The following is a 20,159-nucleotide window of genomic DNA, read 5'->3' as shown; positions in this document are numbered from 1 at the left end:
TGGGGGGGGCATCAGCAGTGTTACACTGCAAGAGGCATGCTGGAACTGAGAAGTTCCCTGGGCTTGGGCCACAGGGATGGCAGGAAGAACCCTGGTCAATTACACCGTGGGGCCCACGGAGGAGTGGCTAAAAGCAAATGAGCTATGAGACTGATGAGCTGTGAGACACTCGGCAGGTGACTTAACCTCTCGGAGCCTCCATTTCCTTCTCTGTAAAAGGATGATCAGTTTGGGTTCCCCTTGGGGCTGACCAGAGAACTGAATGAAGTTACCCATGTGAAGCACCAACTCCCAGGCCCAGGACATCTGAAACACCCCAGTTCGTATGGTGTTTCAACGCCAGGAGGCTGGGTGTTTTTCCAGCTCCTCTCCCTGCCCCTTCCCAATTTATTCTCCAGTAAACAGAAGACATTGAGAGGAGGGGACGCAGGGATAGAGAGGCCACCTGCTGACACACACACACACACACACACACACACACACACACACACACACACCCTTTAGACAGACACAGCCAAGGATACATATGTAGACATAAGCATGCAACTCATGCAAGACATATACACAGTTGTGACTCAAGACACACCGCTGGGCCCCACCCCTTGGGAAACTCATCCAGCCTCACCAGAGGCTTCTTTTAGCTGCCCCCGACTGCACCCCCAGGACCAGTTGCATCTCCTTAGAGCAGGGTGTCCATCTCTGCAGAGCCCCTGCGGCTCAGAAAGTCCACAGTCTGCAGCCAGCTGAGCCTGAGCTCTACCCTATGGCCCCAGGCCCCAGGAAAGAGGAGGTGGGGCTGAGGCAGGTGCCAGGGCCGACCCCCGCTGGGCTCCTTGGACTCACCTCGGAGTTCTCCACCACTTTCTCTAGGTACTTGTTGAAGATGGAGTAGTCCTGCAGCTTGGCGCTCAGCCGCTGGTGCTCCAGCCGCAGCGCCACCATCTCCTGCTTGCCCCTGGTCAGCTCCCGCAGGTGCTGACACCTGAGTTCTCGCTCCTTGTTGACTTTCTTCATGGCTCGGATCCGTTTCTGGTCATTCTCCTGGGTCCGGGGGAAGCAGCACTGGTCAGGAAACCTAGCCCAGTCCTCCCGGGGCCCAGGCCATCCTGGGGCTGGTGGTGCCCTCAGACCCCTCCATGTGCTCAAACCATCCTGGGAACAGGCAGAGACTACTGGGCCACCCATGGGGCAGAAGTGGGGTGAAGGAAAAGGCTCAGGGGTATTTGAAGCGGCTTGAGGAGACTTCTGTGGACTGAGGTGGGGCTCAGGGGGCTGTGGGACAGAGGTTTCATACAAGGTCAAGAGGTGGCCCTGGGGGCCGGGGGAGGGCAGACAGGAAATGGTTCTTTCCTGTGGGACTTGGGCTCTGGACTTCAGAGAGTGGACTAGGGGAGACCAGCATTGCATCGGGCTCAAGAGTCTGGAGGGAACTCAACCCCCTGAGAAGATTGAGAAAGTCTGGAAGTGGTAGCAGGAAGCCTTCTCACAAAGCTTCTGTTGTTTCTGTTCTTCCCAGTGGCCATTTTCTGTGGAGCAGAAGGACCACTCCTGGATCAGAGCTGGGAGGCGCGAATTTTCTCCTGATTCGCTGCTCAGTGCCTCCATTTTCCCAGCTGTGGAGATGGGAGGCAGGAGCCCCTCTCCCTTTCACAAGCTGGGGTAACAGGGCTGGAACTACAGGAAGATGAGCTAGGAGATGCACCTGGTGCTGTAGGGCCTGGGGATAAGGCCACTGGGAGAGCATGCGCCTAGGAGCTCAGACTTGCATCCCACTTAGGGAGGAGATGGTACAGGCAGTTCAATGCGGGAAGACAGAAGGAGGCTCAGCTACTGCATTCGATCCAATCCTGCCTCTTCTTTCTGCCAAGCCCTCCCTTAAGATTAGGGGCAAGCCCACCCCTCGCCCTGTGTGACTCCTGTCTTGCATCATCGGCTCCTGTGATTCCACATGGACGGACTTATGGAGTGTGGCACTTGGAGGCCACTGAGGAAGGTGCATGGAGGATCTGTGTGCTGCCCTGTAAGCCCAGGAGAGGGCTGAGGGGGTCTAAACCAGTGGCTTTCAAATCCACCTGCTCATCAGAACTGCCTACGGAGCTTTTTAAAAAATATAGAGGCCAGGTGTGGTGGCTCATGCCTGTAATACCCAGCACTTTGGGAGGCCGAGGCAGGTGGATCAAGAGGTCAAGACACGGAGACTGTCCCAGCCAACATGGTGAAACCCCGTCTCTACCAAAAAACACAAAAATTAGCCAAGTGTGGTGGCACTCGCCTGTAGTCCCTGCTACTTGGGAGGCTGAGGCAGGAGAATGGCTTGGACCCGGGAGGCAGAGGTTGCAGTGAGCTGAGATCGTGCCACTGTACTCCAACCTGGGTGACAGAGCAAGACTGTCTCCAAAAATGAAAAATAAAATATAAATGAATGAATGAATGAATGAATGAATACAGAAGCCTGGGCCCAACCTCAGATCTGCTGAAAGCAACAAGGAAAGCCCCGGGGGTGTGTATTTGTAGCAAATTCTCCGGGAACTGAAGCTGCTGACCCTTTGAGTACCATTTGGAGAATGGCTCACACCCAAATCTCCTCCTGCCCCAACTACTCCATACGTGCTTCTCTGGCTGCTAAGAAGAACTGGACCTCTGGAGAATGTGTCCAGTCCATGGACTTCCTGTCCCACATGGCTTAGGCAGAGAGCAGGAAGGAAGATGCTTAAGAGCGGGGCTCCTTTGTAGCAGACAGCAATCATTACCAGCTCCCAGAGCTGGATCAGGCCTTTCAGAGCTGTGTAAGTGCTAACTGGAGTGGGTCTGGATAAATCTGGATTTTCAGACAATTACATTGCTCCACTAAAGAGTGAAGTGAGAGGGGCATTTTGGAATGGACTCTGGTGCCTGGTCCTTCAACTATTCCCTGCCTGGACCTTCAGTGCAAGGACAAGGATGGAGGGGTGGGGTGGACGGAGGGACTAAAACTCTGTCTCATTCATCACTGTATTCCCCAAGTGCTGAGTCCTGACTGTAGCACATTCATTCATTCATCCATCCATCCATCCATCCATCCATGCATTCATTTACTGGATAAACTGTATGTCCTATGTACTGGAAAGGAAATAGGAAACAGCCATCTAGAGGGGGCAGAGACTGATAGGTAAATGGAAAATTACAACTGGAGACAGGTGGGGGACATAAAGGATGCCCAGGGAAGTGCCAGACAGTATAGGAGCACTAAGGATACTTTTAACTCAGGGCGAGGAGTCAGCAGAAGCAAGGAGGAGGAGCAACAGTTGACCCGACTGCTGAATGTGGATCCCCCCTGCCACTGTGGCCACCCACGCCCCTTCAAACCTGGATGAACTGCTCAAACTTCTGGATGTGAGCCTTCAGCTGGGCTTCCTTAACGCCCAGTTCCTCCCAGCGCAGGTTCAGGCTTTCCATTCTGAGCTGAAACATCTTTGGGATGGGGGTGTGGGAGCAGAGGGGTCAGGAGGGCCCCTGACATGGGTACCAAGGAAAACCCCAGCATCTCCTGCCCCAGAGGCTCCATCCTCAAGCCCAGGAGGGTCCAGAGGAGCCTCCCACTTTCCACCCCATGCCTGGCTCAGAGCAGAGGATCCCTGGACACTGGTACCCCCAAGACCCAGATCCTTTCTGTTCTTCCTGAAGAGACTAGACTGCCATAGAGGACTCCTGGCTCTAGCCACCTCACCCACACAATGGAGAGCTGTCCACGGGATCTCCCGGAGCCCCAGCCCATCCGCTCCTTCCCTGTACCTCTGCCCTCCATCCCCGAGTCCCCACCTTCTTCTTCTGCACCATAGCATGATGCATGATCTTCATCTCCTTTTTCTTCTCCAGTAGCCGGATGGATGGCGACTCCAAATCTCCCTGAACATTGGGGAACTTCCTGTCCAAGATGTGAATGCAACAGGGCTGTGTGTTCTGAGGCGGATTAGTCTGGGGCTGGGACTAACCGGTGGAGACAGGTACCTATGGGGAAGGAGGGGCCTCTCTCTCTTTCTGAGGGAAAGGGATGTTGTGTTGAGAATTATAGAGGGCCATATGGGAATAAGCTGGAGGAGAGTGACAGGGGTAGGGACCAGATGATGGGGTGGACTAGTGCCAAGGTAATTTGGGGCACTGGGTTACAGGAGAGGAGGGGACAGACAGGTTGGAAGCTGAGGCATGGGGTGGATGTGGGTGGTCCCAGGCACAGAGGGGCCAGGCCTCGGACACTCACTGCAGCATCTGCAGCAGCCGCTCCCCATACTGCAGCCTGAAGTACTCGGCCAGGTCTTCCTCCTCCATGATGCCCAGACTCATGGCGGCAGTGACCTCCCGGCCCAGGCAGCTGACTCTTCACAGTGAAATGGTGGGTAGCAGAGCCGCAGGTGGCTCAGGGGTGGTGGCTGAGCTCTTGCTTCTCCCGTCGGCCTTCAGGGTCCCACTGATGACGGTGTTTGAGACTCTGCAGAAGGTGGCTGGAGACAGGATGGGCGGCTCAGGACGATGTGCTGGGGCAGTGGGTGGAGGGGGGAGATGCGGTTACCTAGCAACAGGCTGCTTGGTTGCGTGGCCCACACGTGGAGCTCAGGCGCTGCCCTCTGCCCCCTGCTCCCATTGGTCCTCCCCTTGCTGGGGTCGTGCCCTCTGCGCCTGCTCTTTGCCCTGAGGAACCCTGGGAAGGCGTCAGGCCTGGTTAGGTGCTGGTTGCGACGGAGCCTAGGGCCAGGAGGCAACTTCGGGTGAGTGTGGCTGAAAAGGGGCGTCTGGTGGAGGAGGGGCCTTGTGTGGGCGCCCTTCTCCCGGGGCCTCTCTGGGGTTCAGGCGTGGGTGAAGGTGAGGGAGGGGCCAGGACTTGGCTGGATGGCCGTGAAGAGGAGAGAGTGAAAGGAGGCACTTAGCGGCGGCAGGGGGCTTGTCGCGCGGAGGCCCCAGGTTAGAAACCACGCCACGCGGGGAATATGCGCCAGGTGTTTTTTGTGTGTTTGTTTTGTTGCTTGTTTGCGCCGCCCTCTCCGCTCCTCTCTGTCTGGGACGGGGAGCGGGGTGGGGTGCGGTGGGCTGAGGTGGGCTAGGGCGCTCGGGCCGGGGCGTGTCAAGAGTGCAGCAAGCCCGCCCCGCCGCATTGCCGGTCGTCTGGCGCCCCCTGCTGGCCGTCCGCCGCGCCCTCCTTCCGGGCCTGGGAGGAAGAGGAGACGTGTAGGGGGTGGTGCTGCCCACCTCAGCCCTGCTCTCTTCCCACGCTCCGCCGGAGCCTCCCCTCTAGAGCGGATCGTCACACACACCTGTCGCTTCCAGCCAGCCCAGTGGGCTCATCAGAGAAAGCAGGACATCCCCCAGCCCACGCAGTACACAACCACACAATCCCCACCCCTAAACAAGAGGTGGTTCTCCACCGGAGTCCCGTAGAAAAAGGCCCAGCAGGGCGAAGATAAGACCGCCTAGAACCATTCTAAGCTCCTCGGAAGGGCATGTTTCACTGTTTATCCAGAGAGGCTGGCACAGTCAATCTGGGGTTCCCCTCCCTTTCTCTGAGGTTGTAGCTCAGTCTTGGGGCTGTGCAATGCCAGCCCTTGAGGAGGAAGCCATCTGTTTCTGAAGTCACCCGTTCTCCCTGGTATATGAGACATATCCTTGATTCTCCTTGAAATCAGGTGGTCCAGGGCCAGGTTGGTCCATAGTGGTAGCTGCTAAGACATCCTCTGCTCCGGCCCAAGTATCTTCTCCTATCTGGAAGTTCTTTCTGCTGCTTGGTTTGGTGCCTGTCATGGGAGTTTTCATGATCTTGATCCTCACACACCACCATCCCTTTCTGCCCTCCTAGGGGCTTATTCACCATCATCAGAATAGCAAAGGAAAGAACTGGCCCCCACAGTTCAATTACTTCTGCCTGGGTCTCTCCCATGACATGAGGAAATTCTGAAAGATTCCATTCAAGTTGAGATTAGAAAGTGGACACAGACAAACCATATCCAACCCTAATCTCCAATGTAATGGTACTTGGATATAGAGCCTTTGGGAGATAATTAGCTCCTAAGGATGGTGCCCTCATGATGGGTGTAGTGCCCTTATAAGAAAAGAGAGAGCTTGCCTTCTCTCCCTTTGCTGTCTGCCATGTGAGGGAACAATGGGAAGATAGCCATCTGCAAACCAGCAAGCAGACCCTCAGCAGACACTGCCTCTCCTGGCACCTTGATGTCGGGCTTCCCAGCGTCCAGAACTGTGAGAGAGAAATGTTGAAGTTTTCCAGTCTAGAATTTGTGAGAGTAGCCCAAACTAAGACACTTACCGACATGGTATATTACCAATCTCTTAAAATTTGCCAGTCTGATAGGTGAAGTGACTCGTGTATAGAGCCATTTCTTCTTCTGTGTGTCTCCTGTTCATGTGTCATGCCCATTTAAAAAAAGTTGCTTCACATTTTTATTGATTTACAGAAGGTCTTTATTCTGGAAAGTAATCCTGCATTTTTGATGCTCACTTTTCATCCTATTCCTTTTGAGTGGGCTGGTTGGATCCTCATTGGATGCAGCCAGGGACAGGAAGGCAACTAAAGCAGCAATCAATGGCAGGTGGGCCAACAGCCAGTCACCCAGACTGATTCACCAAGTCGGCAGAAGAATTAGCTTTCCCTTATTCTAGGCTTGGGATTCTCTACAAGCAGAAATGGTGCTAAACAGGGGAGGTGGGACAATATTTGGTCTGTTTACCCTGTGACTACATCATTTGGAGGTAGATAAAACAGACCTGCAGTCCCCAAGAATGTTTTTGTTTGTTTTTTTGAGACAGGGTCTTTCTCTATTGCCCAGGGTAGAGTGCAGTGGTATGATCATGGATCATGCAGCCTTGACCTCCCAGGCCCAAGCAATCCTCCCTCAGCCTCCCAAAGTGCTGAGATCACATGCATGAGCCACTGTGCCTGGCCATCCCAAGAATATTTTGAGAGCTCAGGCTCAGTGCAGACTCTTGTTAACAGCCTAAATTCATCCCATTGTAAGTTCACTCTTGGGCATTGCACAAACCCTTCTCAAATTCCTCCCAGATCTTACTTGCCTCATTTGCATGTGGTTTATGGTATTGGTGACACGAGGAAGGGTCCTAGAATGGAGGCAACCTGTAGCAATAGCTTCACGGTTCCATTTACTGGAATAGTAATTGCATTCTAGGCTCAGCCGTGCTTGTGTTTAAAAATAAGATGTTAGTCTTATGTGTCTGTCGAGCATCTCCTTAGAGTTCATTGACTTCAGTCATTTGATTTCTACTAACAAAACCCAAGATACTTCCTTCCTTTCATAAATAGTTTTACTCTATTGGCCAGACGCAGCGGCTTACACCTGTAATTCTAGCACTTTGGGAGGCCAAGGGGGACGGATCACCTGAGGTCAGGAGTTGGAGACCAGCCTGGCCAACAAAGTGAAATAGTGCCTCTTCTCAAAATAGTGAAATTAGCTGGGTGTGGTGGCAGGTGCCTGTAATCCCAGCTTCTCAGGAGGCTGAGGCAAGAGAATTGATTGAACCTGGGAGGTGGAGGTTTCTGAGCCAACATTGAGTTACTGCATTCCAGCCTAGACAATGGAGCAAGACCCAATCTCCAAAAAAAAAAAAAAAAAAAAAAAAAAAAAGGAAAAATGACTCAGCATTGTTTTCCAGAGTTAATAAATTTGTTCAAATAACTAAAACCTCATTAAACAAAAATGTTATTGGACAACAAATAAGAAATCCAGATCAGTCTGATCGCAGTCATTGTGAAGGTGAGAAAACTTCATCTTTATTGCATTTTCCTGGGCAGTGCACTGCACTGTCCTCTTTAAAACACACAGCTCCCGACTCCCTTTCAAACACACGTCCTCTTTAAAGTAACACACAAACCTTACAATACAAGGTAAAAAATGGGTAGGAATTCTCACAATTCAATAACAAACACTAAGCATCAAATAAAAATTTATTTTTACAAGAATTTAGGGTAAATGCTATCTAGCTAAAAATATAATAGACATATTATGTAACTATACTAAGTAAACACAGTGCTTCAGCAACACATGTAATAGATAAAAAGATTTAAAAATAAAACATTTAGGATAAAATAATCATCTTTTGAAAATGAAAACAGAATTCTGTTTATGTGTATATGAAAGGTATAACAGCATTACACAACTTCATAAAAACAGTGTCTTTTCCAAAATACTTGTATCTCTAAATTAGTTAAATACATGTAGTAATAATTCTATGCCCATAATTTTCAAAATAAACACATAAAATGTGTAGTGTATATTGGATATGTTAGTACATACGTAAGACATGCTAAAAATCACAACTAAATTCTCACAATTCAGTAACAAACACTAAACAGAAAATAAAAATGTCTATCTAAAAGAATGTAGAAGAACTCCCACCTAGCTATAAATATAATGGATAAGTTAGGTCAGTATCAGAGATAACAAGAGTGTTCGCTTTGGGTGCACATATGATAATAAATAAAATAATTGAAAGATGAAAGATTTAGGATAAAAATAATCCTTTCTTAAAAACGAAAACTGAATTATGTTTATGTGTTTATAACAACTATAACAACCATCACAAAACTCTATAGGAACAGCATGTTTTCAATACTACAAAATTCAAAACTGTACAAAATAAATGTAATTCTATGGCCAACATACTCAAAATAAACCAATAAAATGTATAGTGTATATTAAAATATCTCTTAAAAATTTCAAACGATTTAAAATAAACTAATAATTCTATGGCCAACATTTGGAAAATAAACCAATAAAATATGCAGTATATATTAAACTATCTCTTAAAATCCTATGGCAGTAATTTCATATTTTACAAAGAATTCTGTGAGAATCTGAGCACCTGCGCTGTGCCTCCCATGCTTGTGGAGTGTGGCAGCTAAGTCCATAGGAAACTGGCCTTACAGCTTCTAGCCCAGGGGAGGTTGGGATTCAGCAGTGTGAAAAGGGAGATCGTGCCACAGGAAGGGTTGGAACCAGAAACACCCCTGGTATCTCACATTCCCTCCACAGACTACAAGAAGTACCCTTGGCTCCTAGGAGGAAAACGTAGTCACTCTAGTCCACCCCTTCTAGAAGAGTCCAGGTTCTTTTAGATGATCTGCACAGGAAACTCTTCTCTTCTTGGTGTCTTTGGAGTCGTTGGTGTCGGGATAAACTTCGTACTGAAAATGCCCATCTCCCCTGGGCCCAGTGGTCTGGAAGTGAGAGAGAGGATATCACATTTGAAGGAGGCAGATCTCTAGACTGGAAGGTTATCTGCATCCCATGTCAGTCCTAACTAGGGTTCGGAGCAATGTATAAATGCTATTTTATCTCTAACCCTTCATTCTAAACCCTGATTCTGAAATATCATTTTCGATTCTGATACACTTTGGTGACCTTAACTCAAAAAATCACTGAATATGCCCAGAGTCACCCCCAGTGATCTGCTTCATGGCAAGGACTTCGAGGGAGTCAGCCCAGGGAGTAGAACACCCTGGGAGAACGTGGCTTTGGACTTCATCACACTTGGGGCCTTCTGGGTTGTTAAGATCTAGACTTGGAACCATGCTGCACCCGTGTCTAATATGACGACATGACGAACCACCAGACCAGATTCCTAACCCTGAATCTTAATCTCTCCTGTTGAAGTCTAATGCTTAGTCCTAAATGCAGTTAGCTGCACAAGATATAAAGCAAATCTTCAGGGAATTCTTTTCCGAAATCCGTAACTCAAGTGTGTCCATCCTAAGGAACCTCCCTAAACCTACATAGTATCCTCATTTTTGAGACAGAGTGTCACTCTGTGGCCCCGGCTGGAGTGCAGTGGCAGAATCACAGCTCACTGCAGCCCCGACCTCCCAGGCTCTGCTGTTCCCTCCAACTCAGCCTCCGGAGTGGTGGGGACTAGAGGTGCCCTCCACGATGCCCAGCTAATTTTTGTATTTTTTGTAGAGACGGGGTCTTGCCATGTTGACCAGGTTTGAAGCTGGATCAAGCAATTGGGATCCTCGGATTTTCTTTAGCTTTTACTCTGGAGGATTCAGACGTACCTTCTCTCAGGCCGATGACCTCAGGCCTCCATGTCCCGGGAGCTCTAGGAAATGAGGGTGCGATCTCGGGCCCACACCCAGTGCTCTGGGTCATAAGCCTGTATCTGGGAAAACACACACCACTTGAGAAGCCTGGGACTCCCCAGAAAGACCCCTCCCTGCACTCTTCCAGCCTCCAATCCAGCCCATCTCTCCTCACCCCCACCTCCTCCTTATGGCCACACCTACCTCCTCCATCTCCTCTGGGGAAACCCGCATCCTCCAGCTCATGGAACAGAGAAACTGGTATCGAAGCTTATGGAACAAGGGTCTCTGGGAGTGGTCCTTCCCATAGAGGAAGGAGAAGATGTCTTGTTTGGGGGCCTGATCGTCCTCCTCCATGTCACTGGCCAGGTAGCTGGGGAGAGAAATCGGGTTGCTGCTAACAGCCACCCCCAGAAGGGACCCCCGCCGGAGTTCCACTTCCCAGAGAGGAAGGCAGGGGACTGTCCTCAGCTCAGCAACCACACCCACCCTGGAGAGGGCCCTGCCTTCCTCAGCAGGCCCTGCTGGACAGAGACCTGCTGAAGGGTGCCTCTCACACCTTCAGGAAGGAGACAGTCCAAGTGGTGGCTTTAGCCTGGAATCCCAGCATTTTGGGAGTCTAGACAGGAGGATCACTGGAGGGCAGGAGTTAGAGACCAGTCTGGGTAATATAGCAAGACCCCCTCTTCATTTAAAACCAGCTCAAGTCTTATCCTAAGCATGTGTCCTGCCATCCTTACACAAGACAGGTGACATGACCTTGTCCTAGTCCCCATCCCAGTTCCTCCCCACACCCCCTTCCTTGTTATGTTTGCACACACTTGTCTCCCTCTCCATCCTAAGGGCCCCAAGGACGGGAACTGACTGGTTTGTTTCTGTTAATCATCTCTTGCCTACCAAATGGCCAATATAGGGCTTTGTTTATCTTGCTGCATTAATTCAACAAGCATTGCTGTGACCTCTCTCTTCCCATCCCCCATATTCCCTGGCACATATGATATGATGTACTTCATAAGGATTTGTTGAATAAATGAATACATGAATGAATGAAGAAAAGAAGGAAAGATTTATCTCATACCCAAATGCTGTATGAATTATTTCATGGAGTCAATATAACATAAACACTTGGAAAATGAAGGGAACTATGCTGAGTGTTTTGGGAAGACTGATATTTTGGCTGATTTTGTGGCTCATCTCTGTAATGCCAGCCCTTTGAGAGGCTGAGGTGAGAGTATTCCTTGAGTCCAGGAGTAGAAGCCTGGGTGACATAGTGAAACCTGGTCTCTACTAAAAATCATAAAAAATGGCTATATGTGGTGGCTTGCGCCTGTAGTCTCGGCTACTCAGGAGGCTGAGGGGGGAGGATCACTAGAGCCTGAAAGATAGAGGCTGCAGTGAGCTCTAATCTTGCCACTGACCTCCAGCCTTAGGGACAGAGCACATCTCTGGTAAAAATAAAAACTTTGATGTCTTGAAAAGATCCTGCCTTCAATGGAGGTCTAATGTGATGGGTTTGGGGAAAAGGAGGCAGATAAACTAATCCACAATGTCCCATTATCCCAGGAGGTAAGTGAAGTGCTGTAGGTGTGTGATGTTGGAAGATCAGGGAAGGCATCACAGAGGCTGTGAGGTTGGACTGACTTTAAGGAGTTGGTAATTCCCTTCAGATCCACATGTGTGTAGGACACCCAGACAGAAAACACCAAACCAAAACAGAGCGGTGGGCATTTGGAAGAAGCGGTGAAACCAAATAATGAAACATCAGAATGGTGGGCAGATTTGGTGCTAGAGAGATTGCAGAGAGGGTTGAATTTGCCCTGTGGACCCAGGCCTCCATTTAGAGGGAAATCAGCTAAGGAAGTGGTTCAGGTGGGCAGTGAAGCAGGGGAGCTGTGCTTTGGAAAGCTATTCGGGCAGCTCTAGGGAGCCCCCTGACTTGGGGCGGGACTTGCAGGGCAGGAAGCCCCAGCAGGGAGGATTTGAAGATGGATCCGTGTTATGCCAGGACTACCTGAATTGCGGCCTCTGTCATGGGAAGCTGGAGGAGGAGGATGGAAAATGGCATTTGATGTTGATGTAGGAAGGAGAGAGTCAGAAGAACCAGAAATGGCAGCTTGCTCGGGGAGCGGGGTCATGTCCATTTCTTTCCTTTCCCTTTAGGAGGGGTTTACGTTTCCTTTTGTTTGATTCTACTCTTTGTCAACTGCACTTGTATTTGCTTTTAGAAAGAACAGACCAAGAACGCCATAGTATAATCTTGGTAGTTTTACACACAGTGGAAAGAGGACAAATAGGGTAAAAAATAGATGGAAGTTTGGAATCCTACTTCCTCCGCTGTCCCAGGGCGTTAGATATTGGCAGGTGGGAAGAAGCAAACTACTCACAGAGCCAGGAAGAAATGAATGCGTCGGTATTGCCATGAGAAGAGGCCGGCACGGCTAAAATACGCTATGACCATTGACAGGAGATACTGATGGAGAGAAGGGAACAGAATGAAAGAGAGAGAGGTCACATCCTGGAAGAGGAAGATGGTGGAGATAAGGGAATGGGGGCAGTGGTGTGGTTGCCTGTCAGAGAGGGGACCTCCTTGTTTGGTGACTGTGCCCATTGGGGGATTGCAGGTGGAGGGGCGTTCCAAGTCGGCTGCAAATCTGGGAAGTCGGAGGAAGGGAGGTCTGTGATGCTCTGATGGGTTCATTGGAGGGAGTGTGTCTAGGGCGGCTAGTGTCAGGAGGGTCTTGGTGAGCCGGGTGATCCTGGTGCACTAATTGAACAAGCATTGCTGTGACCTCTCTCTTGCCATCCTTCATATTCCCTGGCACATAAGATGTCCTTCACATGGTTTTGTTGACTACATGAAGAGATGAATGAATGTAGAGAAGGAAAGATTTATCTTATACCTAAATGCCATATGAATTATTACATAGAGTCAATATAACATGAACACTTGCAAAATGAAAAGAATTGTGCTGAGTGTTTTAGATATACTTTGATATTTTGGCTGATTGGGAGGCTTATATGTATGTAATACCAGCACATTGAGGGGCTGAGGTCCCCAGGTTCTGAGAGGATAGGGGTCATGTGTTTCACGACTGTGGTCCGGGGCTCGCATCTCAAAGGGCCCTGAGCAGAGGCAGGGGCCACCCATCCACTATGCAAGAAGCCTGCAGAGCCCTGAGGGAGATGCTGACAGATTATAAAAAGAGCAAAAATAACTGGGAGTGGTGACTCACGCCTTGAGTCCCAGCTATTGGAGAGGCTCAGTTGGGAGGATTGCTTGAGCCCAGGAGGTTGAGGCTGCAGTGAGCTATGATTGCACCACTGCACTCCAACCTGGGCAACAGAACAAGATCCTGTCTCCAAAATATATATATGTGTGTTTGTGTGTGTGTGTGTGTGTGTGTGTGTGTGTGTGTGTGTGTGTGTGTATCAGAACTTGAGCATCCAATACAATGGGAGCAGTAGGTGGGAGATAGTAGAGGGAGAGAGGAGAGGAAGTGTTTAGAAGCTGCACCCTCCCCCAGGCCGTGTGTTAGAGCAGGAACACAGTGGAGTGGAGAACAACCTTACCTTGTCGGAAACCCTCAGATCTTTGTCCCAGGCCAGGAATTTTCGAATGACAGGATCCTCTGTGAAAAGAGAGCCTGTGTTAGGGTGAGAAGCAGAACAGGTTGTCGTGGAACCACAGAGCAGAGAGAACTGTGCCTCCCTTGGGGAAGTCTCAAAACTGTGGCCAAGGGTTTGGTGTATGGGAGAGGAGAGAAGGACTTTCACTGGGCAAGGAGGGAGGCTGCCGCTCTGAGACTCCCCTGAGGAAAGGCTAAAGGAGGCCCTGGGTGTCAGAATCTATAGGATGAGGAGATGGGATAAGCCATGATGTCCTCCCATGAGACACAAACGGACCGCTGCAGAAGTGATCATGGAATTCCCATCTTTGCTTCGGGAGACAGTCACAGCAGGGTGTGCCCATGGCCTTGTCCTCCCCTTCTATGGATGGAGACACTTAGGTTTAGAAAGTCAGCATGAGACATAGAATTTCAGAGGGTACAGCTGAAACCAAGCTTGCTTGCTTTCATTTTGTTAAAAAAATTTTGTGATAGGGTCTTTCCCTGTCAACCAGGCTGGAGTGCAGTGATGCAGTCACAGCTCATTGTGCCTTCGAATGACTGAGTTCAAGAGATCCTGCTGCCTCAACCTCCCTAAGTGCTGGGACCTCAGGCATGAGCCACTGCACCTGGCGTGAAACCAAGCTTTCTCATTTCAAGTGCAGACCTTTCTTAAGACTAGCCTCATCCTCTACCATCTCCTAAGCCTCCTTCTCCCACATGGAGAGCTCACCCACCAGGAGAACAAATTCTTCTTATTGAAAAAGTGTGATTATTGGAAATTTCCATTTTTTAAAATGAACCCAATTGGAGGTGCTCTCCGGGGTGTCCTCCTACCCAGCAGCCTGTTGAAGGCCTCATGGTGCTCAGGGAGCACCGAGGACACTCGCTTTCTCTTCAGCCTCATCTTGAGCCCATCTTCAGACAGGGTCTCCACCACCCAGGTGTCCTTGGGCTCAGGGCTGCGCTCCAAGTTCAGCTCCTCCTCCGTCTCCTCCTTGGATTCGTCTGACCATTCCGATTCGTCTGACCATTCCGATTCGTCTGACCATTCCCTCCTCTTTTTGAGGCCAAGGGCTTGAGGCCAGGGGCTGGGATCTACCCAGGGGGCTGAGTGAAGAAACCAGGCCATGGTGTAAAGTTTCTGCAACTGATGACCTTAGACCCCCGACCCTAAGGCCACATAGTACTCTTCCATCCTCCCGAACGTCGCTGTCTCTAAGCTTCTCCAAGCCGTGTCTCCACTTTTCCCTTTGCTGATCCCCATCTACCTCTCCCTCACCTCCCCATTATTCCACTTTTCTGTCCTCAAAAGGTTTCCTCATCAAAGATAAGAACTTTCAATTGGAGAAGAATGGAAACTTCACTTGAGCACTTCCTTCTCCCCTGTCATCTTTTGAGTGCATCTCCTGACCCCTGTCATTTTTCCCAGGCTTTCTTTCCATGTGGCCAAGCGGAGCCCCACTCCCTGCACCCTCCTTCCCTGAGGTGCTGAGTCCCTCATTTCTTTCCCACACACCCTACTCCAGGTGCTCCTTCCCAATCACTGGGCCCTGTCCCTCTTCTGAGTCAGTCCTCTCCCATCACTTCTCCCTCCAGTCACCTCACCTGATGGTCCTGGCACTTCATCATCCACCACCACCTGGGGAGAACACACTGTTGTACTAAGCTGGGGGCTCTGCACTTCAAACGGGGGGTGTGCTTGACCACTGGCCATGGTCTCTCCCAAAGGCTTTGTTTCTGTCCACTCAACCTAGTCTCTGTTCTGTCCAAAGCCGCCTTACAGACCCCGTTAGGACCCTGAAAAGCATGTTTCTCTTCTAGAGGCTCAGGAGAAGTCAGGAGTGAAGAACAGCTCTGAGAAGATGCTGTTATCCACCTGAGCTCCCAAGCGCCCAGAGTTCGATCTGTCCAATCAGAAAGGTTGGAATCTCTGATGTCATCGGCCTTTCCAACCTGGCAACCAGTTTGAAGAAAAACACATGTAACTGCCAGACTGATCTCTTCTCTTGGAGATCCGGGGTGAGGGGTAACTCCTGATAATGCCACAACCTCTGAGCATTGTCCAAAAGCAGTCTCAGGGTCTCCGTATTCCTCTTTTCCCTGTCCAGGCAGAGGCTGTGTCCTGTCTACTCTCAGCTGAAGGGGTGTTGGGCTCTCCTCCCTGCTGTTCCTTCCCATTTCACAGTCCGGCCTTGGGGGAGAGGGTGGAAGATGGCAAGGATATTTAGGGTAAGCAGAATGATGAGCTCTTCCAGGAGTGAGATGATCATGTCCAAGAGATCCCGGGTACATTGACTTGTTGAATGAAACCGTTACATCATAGCACTCAGTTTGGCAAAGCTTTTTTGCTAAATGTCTACAGGTATTCACCATCCTTGATCCTATACTAGGGGAACACACGACCTTTACTCTCAGGCATCTTTATGAGTCCAGGAGACACTTTGAGGACGGAAAATCATAGGAAACTGTCAGTGGGTTCACACATATTTCCAACAGTGTCCACAGTTTCAGTCCATCCATGAATCACCTAAAGTCTGCCCTTCCAGTTCAGCTAAGGAACTGTAGTCTATATATCAACAATTACAATATATAAACGTCACTTGACCCAGACATTTTCTTACCATTTATATATTCTAGGAATTAAATATCCTTTGTAAAAAAGACTAAGTGGAAAAAAATCTCAGCAAGGCACAGGTGCTCTCACTCATAATCTCAGCCCTTTGGGTGGCGGAGTCAGGAGCATCACTTGTGGTTAGGAGCTCAAGATTAGTCAGGGCAACATAGCAAGACCTCATCTCTACAAAATATCAACAAAGTAATCAGGAATCATGGCAGACCCCTGTGGTCCCAGCTACTTGGGAAGCTGAGGCAGGAGGATCCCTTAAGTCCTGATGTTTGAGGCTGCAGTGAGCTCTGATTGCACCACTGCACACAAGCCTGGATGACAGAGTGAGACACAGTGTCAAAAATATTTTTTTAAGGAGAAATAAAATATAGGAACTGGATGTCGCCTCAGATACCATTCAAAGAACTCGTGAGTTCTGGCACAGCTTCCTAATGGGCCCTGGTCTCCGAGGAGTCTCTCGCTGATAGGAAAGGCACAACTGAATGAGGAAGCAGATCCCGTCTCTGTGGAAGTCCAATAGTTAGAAATCTCTCCTCTTATTGAACTGAGCTGACATTTGCATTCATGATGATTTCAACCATCAGAGCTGGTTGGATCCTTCTGTAACAAAATAGAAAACCATCTTTCTCTCCTATTTAACAGGCTTTGAAAGGTTAGAAGATCAATATTCTGTTGTCGTTGGAGTTTCTCCTCTGTAGCAGGAAAGGTTCTGATGAATCACTCTTCAAGCCAGTTTTGCATATTCCTCTGTGTTCTAGGCACCTTCTGTAGACAGGCTATCATTGGGCAGCACCCATCTTAAATTATGTTGACACATTGTCCAAAAATGGCCCAGGTTTTATGTGATATGTTCAGGAAAAAGCAAAACTATCACTTCTCTCCTTCTGTTTTTCTCCAATAGTGCAGTTTAAAACAACACTGGCTGTAGGTATGCACCAAAAATATCATTAGAGTGAAATAGCAGGGCTTGACTGGCGGGGCATGGTGGCTCATGCCTGTCATCCCTACACTTTGGGAGGCCAAGGTGGGGAAATCACTTGAGCCCAGGATTTGGCTCAAATACTTTACACTTGAGGAAGGAGTGTAACTCAGTGACACTCCTTCCGTACAAAAAATTTTAAAATTAGGCTGATGTGGTGGCACACACTTGTAGTCCCAGTTAGTTTGGAGGCTGAGTTTGGGGGATCACTTGAGCCTAGGAGTTCCAGGCTGCAATGAGCCCCTGCACTCCTGCCTGGGTGACCAATTCAGATCCCCCAAATCCCAGCAAAGTAATTAAAAAAGGCAACAAGGAAGACAAGAGATGTGCTTTGCAAAATACCAGCCTTTCAGACTAAGGTTCTCAACTAGGAAGATTAAGATACAGATGCCAGGACCCAGCCCCATAGATTTGAATTCTAAAGGACTGAGGTGGGGGCTGTTTTAACATCATCATTGGAGTCCATTCAGTTTTGGAAGTCTCTGGGTCGGGCAGTGCAATAGATATTCCAAAGAAAGCAAAATCACTATCCAGTAAAATGAGAAAAAGAGTTTTTGAGGCGGGTAAATAAGACCTGGGCTCCACATGGGTGGGCTGTGACCAGGCTTTTTATCCTTGGCTCAGTACAACCTTCTGCACCAGCCTCCAAGCCCCCTGTGTGCTAGTCCAGAAGCCGCCTAACATTGGCTTTCACCTGTAATCCAGGCACTTTGGGAGGCCAAGGCAGGCAGATCACGAGGTGAAGAGATCGAGACCATCCTGGCCAATATGGTGAAACCCCGTCTCTACTAAAAATACAAAAAAATTAGCTGGGCGTGGTGGCACACACCTGTCATCCCAGCTACTCGGGAGGCTGAGACAGGAGAATTGCTTGAGCCCTGGAGGCAGAGGTTGCAGTGAGCTGAGGTCACGACACTGCACTGCAGCGTGGCACCTGGGGATGGAGTGAGACTCTGTCTCAAAAAAAAAAGGAATTATCACAAAACAAGAATGAGAGGGACTATCCACTGCTAGATACCAAAATGTGTTCTAAGATGAAAGTGTTGAAACGGCATGTTGCTAGTGTCACTCCAGGAAAAAATCCTCAAATGCTCTGGGCAAGTAACTTGCTCTAAGATAGGCCTGACTTTGTCTACTGCCTAAAGGTATGAAAATTCATAATTTTAAAAGACACTTCGACCAAAAGCAAAACAAGACTAAACACACATCTGAAGGTCTGAAATGGGCTACGGGGCCCTAGTTTACTATCCTTGATACAATAAACAAAATAGAAAGCTCAGGATAAACCCGAGTTTCTATAGGAATGCATTATATGCTATCATGGCATATTTCCGAGGTGAAAATGTAGAACACGCAACAAATGGTACTGGGACAACTAACTAATTATTTGGAAAAAGAAAGATACAAATCAAATTCCCGATGGAATTAATTAAATGTGAAATTAAATGTTCAATGTGAAAATTCATCATGTAGTAGGATAGCCAATGTAAATAATACTTCCCTGTTTTTTTTTTTTTTTTTTTTTTTTTTTTGCCACTGGTGAGAGAGTCTTCATCTCAGAAGTCACAAGGCTCACAAGTCATATCTGAGCCTCCGAAGAGTTTACAAGCCTAATGTACAAGTTTAAATTCCAATCCGAAGTGTAGTATCTTCCTTTTTCTGCATCCTCACTGCTGGGAACTAAATGTGCTTCCCCAAAATTCATATGTTGAAACCCTATATTAGTCTGTTTTCATGCTGCTGGTAAAGACATACCCAAGACTGGGAAGAAAAAGAGGCTGAATTGGAGTTACAGTTCCACATGGCTGGGAGGCCTCACAATCATGGCGGGAGGTGAAAAGCACTTTTATATGGCAATGGCAAGAGAAAATGAAAGAGAAGCAAAAGTGGGAACAGCTGATAAACCCATCAGATCTCCTGAGACTTATTCACTATCATGAGAATAGCACAGAACAGACCAGCCTCCCCATAATTCAATTACCTCTGCCTGTGTCCCTCCCACAAAACATGGGAATTTTGGGAGATACAATTCAAGTTGAGATTAGAATGTGGACACAGACAAACCCTATCAAACCCTAATCTCTAATGTAATGGTACTTGGATATAGAGCCTTTGTGAGGTAATTAGCTCCTAAGGGTGGTGCCCTCACAATGGGTTTAGTGCTCTTATAACAAAAACAAGAGCTTTCAGTGAGAATGTGTGTTTTAAAGTGTGTTTGCTCTCTGCCATGTGAGGGAACAATGGGAAAACAGCCATCTGCAAACCAGCAAGTAGACCCTCAGCAGACACTGCCTCTCTTGGCACCTTGATCTTGGACTTCCCAGCCTCCAGAACTATGAGAGAGAAATGTTTAAGTTTCCCGGTCTATGAGAATTTGTGAGAGCAGCCCAAACTGACTAAGACACTCACCAATATGGGTATATTAACAGTTTCTTAAAATTTGTCAGCCTGATAGGTAAAGTGACTCGTTTATATAGCCATTTCTTCCTCTGTGTGTCTCCTGTTCATGTTTGATGCACATTTTAAAAATAAAGTTGCTTTGCATTTTTATTGATTTATAGAAGGTCTTTATGTGTTCTCAGAAGTAATCCTATATTTCTGATGCCCACTTCTTTTCATCCTAATACTTTTGAATGAATTGGTTGGACCCTCACGGGATGCAGCAAGGAACAGGGAAGGATATCAGTGCAGCAATCCATGGCAGGCTGACCAATATTGAGGTACCCAGGCTGATTCACCAAGTCAGCAGAAGAATTAGGTTTCCCTTCTTTTAGGCTTGAGATTCTCTAAAAGCAGAGATGGTACTAATCAGGAGAGGTGGGGCAATAATTGTTCTGTTTACCCTGTGACTATATCATTGAGAGGTAGATA

The 20,159-nt window shown here is 48.5% G+C and overlaps 2 protein-coding genes and 1 long non-coding RNA gene across 4 annotated transcripts in view; 1 reads left to right on the top strand and 2 right to left on the bottom strand.

Annotated features, from left to right (window-relative positions):
• The window catches only part of CCDC42 (coiled-coil domain containing 42), a 15,019-nt gene extending 10,420 nt beyond the window's left edge, over window positions 1–4,599 (bottom strand). The window contains exons 1-4 of one of the 2 annotated variants that reach the window (XM_032280313.1): window positions 4,238–4,599; window positions 3,799–3,904; window positions 3,346–3,450; window positions 844–1,041 (exon numbers count right to left, since the gene is read on the bottom strand). In XM_032280313.1, the coding sequence (XP_032136204.1) occupies window positions 844–1,041; window positions 3,346–3,450; window positions 3,799–3,904; window positions 4,238–4,320 (492 nt within the window). In that variant the 5' untranslated portion in view covers window positions 4,321–4,599. Of the gene's footprint in view, window positions 1–843; window positions 2,157–3,345; window positions 3,451–3,798; window positions 3,905–4,237 lie in introns of those variants that run through there. The other variant, XM_032280312.1, reaches the window with a different exon arrangement.
• A 70-nt stretch (window positions 4,600–4,669) lies between these two features.
• LOC116553140 overlaps window positions 4,670–20,159 on the top strand; it is a 97,220-nt gene continuing 81,730 nt past the window's right edge. Inside the window, exon 1 of the long non-coding RNA XR_004269648.1 lies at window positions 4,670–4,742. This is a non-coding gene — a long non-coding RNA (uncharacterized LOC116553140). The remainder of the gene's footprint in view (window positions 4,743–20,159) is intronic.
• Window positions 10,023–15,544, bottom strand: SPDYE4 (speedy/RINGO cell cycle regulator family member E4). The gene is made up of 6 exons (XM_032280314.1): window positions 15,289–15,544; window positions 14,518–14,790; window positions 13,646–13,704; window positions 12,460–12,545; window positions 10,280–10,448; window positions 10,023–10,155 (listed from the first exon to the last, which is right to left on the bottom strand). Exons 1-6 carry the CDS (start codon window positions 15,395–15,397, stop codon window positions 10,096–10,098), a joined length of 756 nt encoding a protein of 251 aa, XP_032136205.1. The 5' UTR covers window positions 15,398–15,544; the 3' UTR covers window positions 10,023–10,095.

This window comes from Sapajus apella, unplaced genomic scaffold (genome assembly GCF_009761245.1).
Source record: "Sapajus apella isolate SASKATOON/1434 unplaced genomic scaffold, GSC_monkey_1.0 scaffold12, whole genome shotgun sequence".
Lineage (NCBI taxonomy): Eukaryota > Metazoa > Chordata > Mammalia > Primates > Cebidae > Sapajus > Sapajus apella.
The sequence above is the reverse complement of the archived record's forward strand: the minus strand, read 5'-3'. Positions and strand labels throughout refer to the sequence as shown.